Source organism: Nicotiana attenuata, unplaced genomic scaffold (assembly GCF_001879085.1).
Source record: "Nicotiana attenuata strain UT unplaced genomic scaffold, NIATTr2, whole genome shotgun sequence".
In the NCBI taxonomy this organism is placed as follows: domain Eukaryota; kingdom Viridiplantae; phylum Streptophyta; class Magnoliopsida; order Solanales; family Solanaceae; genus Nicotiana; species Nicotiana attenuata.
In genome coordinates, this window is record NW_017674987.1 from 20,378 (window position 1) to 30,398 (window position 10,021).

At 35.3% G+C, this 10,021-nt stretch overlaps 1 protein-coding gene across 1 annotated transcript; it reads left to right on the top strand.

Annotated features, from left to right (window-relative positions):
• The first annotated feature begins 261 nt into the window (after positions 1-261).
• On the top strand, positions 262-6,441 carry LOC109219542 (protein SMAX1-LIKE 6-like). The gene is made up of 3 exons (XM_019383999.1): positions 262-1,829; positions 3,198-3,450; positions 4,385-6,441. Exons 1-3 carry the CDS (start codon positions 649-651, stop codon positions 6,209-6,211), a joined length of 3,261 nt encoding a protein of 1,086 aa, XP_019239544.1. The 5' UTR covers positions 262-648; the 3' UTR covers positions 6,212-6,441.
• Positions 6,442-10,021: the final 3,580 nt, after the last annotated feature.

Below are 10,021 nucleotides of genomic sequence, written 5' to 3' on the forward strand. Positions count from 1 at the left end.
AAAATTAAAATTAAATTATTACTAAAATTTAGAAGGTATTATTTTTTTGAACCGACCAAAGAAAGAAAGAATACCATGTTAATTGGGGCGGGGGAGTAGCATATATACAAGAATCTATACTCAGTTACCACCTACACTTGCCTTGTGTTGTGTCTAAAAAAGAGTGGTCCCCTACGTGTATAACCATCACAAGTCTCCCCACCACCAACAGCAGCCACTAACAGTGTCAAGCACCATCAACAAACAAACATTTAATTAACCCCACCATCTCCCTCGCTTATCCTTCCTCTCCTACCAATAAATAACACAAGAATACCCCCATGTGATGTTTCTATTAAGAGCTTCTGCCACCATATTTCTCAACTTTCCTTCTTTCTTTTCTTTCTTTCTTTCTTATAGTAGTAAGTATTATAGGTATATAACCACTCCGTACTTGTACTAATACCAACATGACATATTTCAGACTTTGATGCAAATAACATTATATATATTGTTACTACTTTGTTGTCAGCTCTTTTGTGGTAGTAACTTTTACTCCTATATTTTATGTTTTCTTGATACTAAGTGACATTTCAAGAATTCCGTACTTTGTGTTCACGGTTACCCCTACAACAACAACAAAGTACTTTCTCTTTTAATCTACCGGAGATGCCAACGCCAGTTAGTAGTGCCAAGCAATGCTTGACACAAGAAGCAGCCATAACCCTTGACGATGCTGTGGCCGTGGCAGCTCGTCGCGGCCACACTCAAACTACATCTCTTCATTTCATATCTTCTTTATTATCTCTTTCTTCTTCATGTTTACGTGAGGCGTGTTCGCGTACACGCAACAATGCGTACTCAGTACGCGTCCAATTCAAAGCTCTAGAACTCTGTTTAGGGGTGTCAATGGACCGGTTGCCTTCGTCGCCTAACAAGATCGACGATCCACCTGTTTCGAATTCTCTCATGGCTGCCATAAAGCGATCTCAAGCGAACCAGAGACGACAGCCGGAGAATTTCAATTTTTATCAGCAACTGCAACAGCAGAATCATTCAGCTTCTTGTTCTTCAGTTCCAATAGTTAAAGTTGAGCTGCGGAATCTCATAATTTCTGTACTTGATGATCCTGTTGTGAGCAGAGTTTTTGGTGAAGCTGGTTTTAGAAGTTGTGATATTAAGCTTGCTATTCTTAGGCCTGTTCATCAACTCTTCAGATATTCAAGATTCAGAACACCACCCTTGTTTCTGTGTAATTTAAGCAGTCAAACGGATTCGTATAACCGTAGTTTTAGCTTCCCTTTCTTGGGTTTTAGTGGGGGAGAAGATGATTGCAGGAGAATTGGGGAGGTTTTTATCAAGAATAGAGGAAAAAATCCACTGCTTCTTGGTACTTTTGCACATGGTGCTATGAACAGTTTCTTGGAAATGGTAGAGATGAAAAAAGGAGGAGGAATTCTTTCCCTTGAGGTATGTGGATTGAGTGTGATTTCTATTGAGAATGAGATATTAAGGTTTGTTACAGGGGAATGTGATGAGGAATTAGTGAAGTTGAAATTTGAGGAAATTGGAACTACAGTGATGCATAGTATAGGGTCTGGTCTTGTTGTCAATTATGGAGATTTAAAAGTTTTAGCAAGAGATGATTCTTCCATTGATTCTTGCAGGTATATAGTTAGCAAATTGATAAGTTTATTAGAAATTTATCATGGGAAATTATGGTTGATTGGGTGGGTGGAGAGGTATGAGATATATTTGAAAGTTTTGAATAGATTTCCTTACATAGAGAAAGATTGGGACTTGCAAATTTTGACAATCACTTCTAAGGAAGAATCATTTCCCAGATCCAGGTAAGCTGAAAACTCTTTCCAGTAGATGTTCAATTTGTTAAATTATTTCACTTGGTTTCTTTAGTAATTATTGTTACCATGAAGTGGAACTGTGTATGATGTACTTTAGATATGCAGGCAGCATATCTTAGCTTTTTGATTCTGTTGTTTTTATCTGTGGTGTAGTTTGTTTGCATTTTCTTGTCCGATACTGGTGAAGGACTAGTCCAAGTAGACATGTGAGACTTTTTTGACAACTTTTAGTTTTTAAAAAGGGCAGCCCGGTGCATTAATGCAGCGTCCAGGAAGGGTCGCACCCCAAGGGTGTGAGGTAGACAGCCTACCATAATACAAGTATTAGTGGCAGCATCCACAGCTCGAATGCATGGCCTATATAATTCCAAGCAGACATGTGAAACATTTTGACAACTTTTAATTAGTCACTAACTTTTAATTAGTGACTGCTTCCACGGCTCGAACATCTGACCTATAGTTTTTAATGAATCCTTTAAAAGATAAATTATTTAGTGTTATTAACCGGTTGATATGTTAAATGAAACAATAATGAGTACTAGTTTTAGTTAGGCAAAATACCTTAAACCACCCCTAAACTTGGCTCAGATTATTAGTATCCTCCCCGAACTATGCCCGGTCTTAATTACCCCCCTCAACTTGGCCTTTTGAGAGACATTACCCCCTAGACGTTGATGTGGCAAAAAGTGTGGGTGCACTCGCCTGCCACGTGGATTTTTCCTGTATATGTAGCATTTTTTTGAAAAAAAAAATATATTTTTACCGTTTTAAGAATATTACTTTTTTAGATATTTTTTTTCGAATACAATTTATAATAAAACTTGGATAGAACTACATTATTTAGGCTATATATTTTTATTTGGCCAAAAATAATAAAGTTTTAGTTAATACTTTTTTGAATTTGACCTGAAAATAAAGATTTATATTAATTTTAGATTGTCCAGTTTGGTTAATAATTGAGAATATCCTTGTTGAAGCTAACAATTTCTGAGGTTGAAGCCGGAAATTGTGTATATTAATTCAAAATTCAGAAGAAAAAAAAAAAGATGAAGCTTCTATTCATGCGAAGCCCAACCTCTTGTCCGAGAAAATAGTGTAGGTGAAAATTGAAAATTACTTTAAAGGAGCTGAAATAGTTTATGTGAGAAATAAAGTTCTTCATTCAACAGAACCTATAGATGGTTATTAGTGAAAGTGATGTTCAGCTATATATAGTGTACAGTATCATTTAGCAATGTTTTGTATTCCCATTTCATCTTTTACCCTGGTTGTATAACTTATGAATGCTGAATTAAAAGTTTCAATCACATTCTTAATGTTGGATTAAAAGATCCACACTTGTGATATACTTAACAGCTTGATGGAATCATTTGTGCCGTTTGGAGGATTGTTTTCAGCACCAGCTGCTGATGATGATATTAAAAGCTGCTCATACCAGAGTGCATCCCGCTGTCACCTCTGCAATGAGAAATGCAAACAAGAGATAAACACACTCTCAAACACTGGATTTAGCGGTGTTTCAGTTGCACATCACTGCCAATCAAGTCTGCCTTCTTGGTTGCAAATGACTGATCAACTCCGCTCTAATGGAGGACTAGATGCTATCAAGGTCTGTGTTTCTCTCAATTCTACTAGTCAACTTCTCTATTTTTTTAGTAGCATAATATTAGACAAAGAAGGCTCTAGCCTGGCTGGGTTCTATGGTTTCAACTATACTCGTTACTTTTGGCTGGAAACTATGTATACATATGCAACATGAAATATAAATATACATAAAATAAGATTACACTTTTATATATTTACGAAGAAACTTAACTTAAATAGCTGCAAACTCAACTGCTTAAACTAAAAATAGCCCACGGATGATATATATATATATATATATATATATATATATATATATATATATATAAAATTCCTGTATAAATGTATGCAGTGCTGTGTATAATCAGTATATCATCTCTGTCTACCAGCTAAGAAAAGTAAATGTTGAATCCGGCAGGCTATATATTTGTGAAAAGACCCTGTATATGAACCCACTTATTTCCTTTTGTTAAGGTTCAATTGTTTTCTCCTTCGATACTTTAACTAATCTGAAGTGATCTATTTTCCTAATTGTGTGCCTACAAATTTTCAAAATTAATTAACTACGAGTGTGCTTGGTTGGTATGACAAAAGTCATTTTCCGCTAGAAAAAATTTATTTTTGGCACACTAAAAATATTTTTCAGTGTTCCATTGAATATTCAAATTTAAAAATAATATTAGCAACTCGTAGTTTGTTTTTATGAAACTTGGAGAGTGTTAAAGATTAATAATAATATATAAATGTCAGTTAGAGCAAGTAATATGAAGCTAAAATAAAAATATTTGTAAGGAAAATGGTTTCCACCTACATAAGTTTGGGAAAGTCATCATTCTATTGAGAAATATTTTCTTGAAAAATAACTTTCATCATGTACCAAACACGCCTTACAGTAGAATAAATCTTAACATTGTCCCAGTATAATCATGTAATAACTTCGTTATATGACTTCAGTGCAGGCCAAAGATGATAAAATGGTATTGGGTGCTAAAATTGCTGGTTTGCAGAGAAAATGGGACAATCTCTGCCAGCGTTTACACTACAATCAACCATTATCCAAGACTAGCAGTTTTCAGTTGGCTTCTCAAGTTCCATCAGTTGTAGGTTTTCAAGTTATTGATCAAGACCAAAACGAAGGCATCAACGACGACAAAAGCAGCCACACAAATGCATCTTCAGCAGAAACTGGAAGGAAGATAATGAATTCCACAGTCTCTTCATCAAATGAAAGCAGTCCTTTAGGTATGATATCAGAGGCTGGCAATGATAAATTTCTCTCCAAGTTTAGTGAAACGCCTTCAAAAAGTGTCGATGAGCGTGGCCTCAACTCTCCAGCCTCTGTAACTTCAGTGACAACAGATTTAGGTTTGTCTGTGGCCTCTACTTCTCCAGGCAAAGAACAAGAGCAGCTGACAAATCAGAGTAGCATCAATCAAGCACATAACATATCATGCAATGTATCTGCAAGTGCTGAGGTGGTCTCGGGAGGTTTCTTTAACCGGTCCCCTCTATCGTCATCTTCTAATTCTCTTCAGTGTCTCCACAAGCAATTGGATCCAAAAGATATCAAGATGCTATACGCGGCTCTTATGGAAAAGGTTGCCTGGCAAGAGGAAGCTGTAAATGCTATTAGCCATACAATAGCTCAGTGCAGAAGTAGAAACGAAAGAAGCCATTGCACACGTCGTGGGGACATATGGCTCAATTTCCTCGGACCTGATAAGATTGGTAAGAAGAAAGTTATGATTGCATTGGCGGAGATTCTATATGGAAGCACAAACAACCTAATCTGTGTGGATCTAAGTCTCCAGGACGATGTCGGGTTGTTTGATCTCCAGGTATTGAATAGATACGATGTGAAATTCAGAGGGAAGCATGTTGTTGATTATGTTGCTGAAAAATTGAGGAACAACCCCTTATCTGTTGTTTTCCTTGAAAATGTCGATAAAGCTGACTTACTCGTTCAGAAAAGCTTGTCCCAGGCTGTTAAGACGGGTCGATTTTCTGATTCTCATGGTAGAGAAGTTAGCATAGCTAATGCAATCTTTGTGACAACATCATCAAGATTAGATGAAGAAACAACTCTTCATTCTACCAAAGAAATATCTCATGACTATTCCGAGGAAGATATATTGGCAGCTAAAGGATCGCAGATCCAGATGCTAATAGCATTTGATCTTGCAGATGATGTCGAAAATCCCAACTCAAGTACATTAGTAACCAGTAAAAAAAGATCATCTAGCCGTATCATTGTGAATAAAAGAAAGCTTACTGGTTCGAGCGAAAGTGTACATCAGCAATGTGGAAGCTCGGAGATGGCCAAACGAGCACACAAGGAATCAAACACATGCCTAGATTTGAATCTTCCAGCTGAAGAGACTGAAAATTATGACACATTTAATGGAGATTCTGGATGCGACTCATGGTTGAAAGAATTGTTTGCACAATTTGATGAGACTGCGATTTTCAGGCCATTTGATTTCGACTCTCTGGCTGAGAAGCTGTTGAAAGAGATCAGACTATGCTTCCACAAAATTGTCGGTCCAGAGTGTTTGCTAGAGATGGACACGAAAGTATTGGAACAGATTCTAGCAGCAACATGTTTAACGGACAGGAAGAAAGTAGAAGATTGGATTCAACATGTTCTTAGCAAGGGATTTGTGGAAGCTCAAGAAAGGTATAGTCTAAGTGCTCGTTCTGTAGTGAAACTTGTGACTTGCGAGAGTAGTTTCCAAGAAGTGCATATACCAGGAGTTCTCCTTCCTAGTAGAATCATAGTGAATTAAAAGATATAAGTTTGCCTATTTATATGTAATATATAGTGTATAAACATTTTAGCACGTAGTTAATTATGCATGTGTTGCCCGATTCTATCCAATGTTTTATTGGTTTTTGCGGGTCACGTTTGTATAGTTTTAAGGGCATAAATATTGTAGATTTCACCTAAGGTATCTGCAAGCTCTGAATTATTTATGTGTTATGAGTTTATCAATGTTGCTCCCTATTGTATTATACATTTATTCTGTCTTTTGAACTTTTTCCTCTTTTGGGGGTCTACAAGTTACAAGTTGTGTTCATATTCCAATCAAAGTGACACTCTTACTTACCCCGTTATATTATACTCCGTATGCTATAAAAAGACGATCGACAGCTTTTGTACTTAAAACTCTATAAAGCCATATAATGAATTTTTCAGTTGATATTTTACTAGTATTATGAATTAATGAAGAGGTGGACCTACGGACCCGCAAACCTTGGGAAAATTACTATATATACCTTGAAAAGTGAATTTATACTTATTTAGGCATCTTGATACACCAGAGTTGATTGGAAGTACGGGTGGAATCTATGCTTAGCTTAGCTTTTGTATGGGATGTTCCTAGTTCGAATGTTGACTACCTCTCCTTCCTTAATGTTTTTCCATTTTTAGCATAACGACTAACTGCAGCCCAGATTTTTTTGATGTATTTATTGTTTGCTCTTTTATTTTAGGTTCCTCCCCCCGCCCAACATACACAACACCCCAACCCTCTTTTTCTTTTGATTAATTAGATTCCCTCATTCACGCCACCCGTCAGTCATCACCGGAAGTTCTCCGCCGGACCCAATAACTACCGATGAATTCCTCACCTCTGTTTATATTGAAGATAGTGGTGCCCCCTCTGTCTTCAAATACTAATGTATACGAGTTTTTAACACAAAAGCAAATCCAAATTAACCTAAATTATGGTAGAATTAAATCAAATGTTACAAAATTGTGTTTTGCCAAAAGTAATATATAAATCCAAACATCATGCATAATACAAAAGGAAAAGTTGGTACTAGTAATAAAATTGTACTAGGGAGATTAAAAAAAAAACAGAGAGGGCCGAGGACGGATTCAGGAGAAACAAAGTGAAAAACGTACCTGTTTTAAAATTGAGGGGGCTAAGTGGCATGTTCTTAAACTTCAGGTGATACTCGGCAACTCCACAGCAGCACTATGAAGACTGTCGAGGACAAGAAAATGGCCAAAAGAAACGAATTATCTCTATTCCTTCTTATCTGGTTCCTGGTTTTAATTTTCACTAGTCTCTTGGCACGTGCGTTGTACGTGTTTGTAAAAGTTTTCGATATTATTTAAGCGAAGCTTTGACTAAGTATCTATTTTGAAAATAAGGTTCATAAATTAAAGAACCGGAAAGGTGAAAACACCCTTGAAATGACGAAAGGACATAATTATATAATTCATTTTCTTTTTACAAATATAAATTGCATCATCGTTCAAATATAACTTATTTTGAATCGGTAGCTTCACAGAAATAGGTATAGTTCCAAATTTCACTACTATATTAGACCATTAGTATTAAGTCACAAATGATTTAGTCTTATATGATTGATGCAGTGAATGGAACATGTGCTAAGTCTAAAGACAACAATTATTAATCACATAATACCAAAAACTATAAGCTAGCAAGAATCACACACCATGCAAGTTCTGCAAAATCATACATGTTGGCTGCTTTTATTCTTCCCATCTTCTCTAATTAGAAGACAACAACTAATCAACCAAGTATTGCATTTCGATGAATCAGGAATATCCTCTTTCTTTTAGCTCAATCCAATGATGTTGATGTTTAGTCGGTCAAACATCATGATCCACCTCTCCTTAAATCTGACTACCAGTGACAATCTGATGCAAGTAAGGTTGGTAATTTATGTAAAACTTCTTATTCTAAAGGATGTGTTATGCAACATATATAACATAAATAATAAAAATATTGTGATAAAACATGATCTTGGCAGTTCCTATTAATCTGGCTTAAAATTAGATAACTTATTAAGATTAAAATTGTGGTGTTGTAAGGAAAAGTGAAATTCTAGTAATTATATAACTAAATTTAAGGTTCATCAGTTGAGAATATATTGAGTATAGGGATATAGTAAACAAGACCAGACCAGTTTAAAATTTTCTTAAATGGATGTGAATTGAATTTAACAAAAACAATCATAACTAAATACAACCCAATTTGATGTTTACACCAGTAATATTTTTCTTTCCTATAGTTTTAATTATTATGGTAGACCTATAAATATTTAAACTTTAATGTGTATAATAATTCTTTATTTATGACATCGATGAAGATAAATCAAATGCACGTTGAAGAGCAATCATAGCAAATTATGGTTCCACGTGCGTGCTTAATCTTCTTAACAAAATACTCTATATTTCCATGATACGATAAATAGAACCAACAACTGGAACTAAATTAATTTCAGTTGACATACCTTTCCTCCTTCAATAAGAGGTACAATACTCACTGCAAACTATAAACATTCAACAAATTTTGAGATTGATGAAGAGTGTTGCCTTTCTAATGAACTGAGTCCTCAGTACTAAATCTGCACAATCCATGACGAAATATCTTACCTTTCATAATTGTAATCGTTTTTTTGGTTTGGTAAATAAATGGCCTTTCATAAATGTAAGTTAAGGGTAGTTCTTACTTGAAAAAGGCATTAATTTATGGGTGGGCTAAATAATTGTATGCTAAATTTTTTTCCTCAAAAAGATGACTTGTCAAGTGCTGTTCTTCATGCCACGACAGAAATTAACACCACGAATGAAATAAGAGTTTCTTGATAAGTAAGGATTAAGGAGTCCATATCTTTAATCCTGACTCATATACTCGCATTGGATATCTTCAATCCTGACTCATATGCTCGCATTGCATAAACAAAATTCCATTATCTTTGTTTCATGTGAAATCCACATAATCATAGAGAAAAGATTGAATAACACATGAGAGAATGCATTTTCACAAAACATAACACTAAAAAAACCTCGGTTCGTTATAAAAAAAAAAATATGACCAAACAGTGTTTGATCAATTTATCTACTATCCCGCCGAAGTACCAAAACTCTAAGTCTTGAGAAATTATTTGGACTGTCATCTATGGCGTCACCCACTTGTTCACTTCTCCAGAACACTCTATAAAACGATTAAACTTGTTCACTTTTTTACTTATTGTACAAAAATAGCCAATAGATAGCTAATGAAATTCTGAAACGAAACTAAAAGCACAGCAAATTATGGAAGAAAGTGTAACAGAAAAGAGAATTTGGTGAAGGGAAGCTAGATATCAAACCTAATGCTTTAACAGAAAAGAGCGAGACATTGCCATGGGATTCCGATTTTTAAACACAAGAAAATTAAATGGTGCTAACTCTTTAGTCTTTGGGAAGATGATCTCCCAATAGACGTATGTCCCTTCAATAGGTGTGTATTGGTTATTTTATTATTAAATTAAATTTAGTAGGGCAAGGGTAATTTCGTAATTTGACTTTCAACTAAGAGCTTCATGTTTTTAATATATTGTTGATTTAATATATTTTAGATTCTTGTAGTTTCAACGTTCTTCTCTTTGTGGCTTGTTTTGGTTTCTCCTGACATTTCTTTGCTGAGCTTAAATCCTTGGGCAGTCGATTGTATTATCAGAGCCGATTAGGTGATAAGGGAGTTTCATTGGAGCGTAAAGACACAAATGATGAGGGGTTCAGTTTTGGGTTTGTAGATTAGCATTTTGCCGGCTTGATTTTATCTGGACTATAGCGC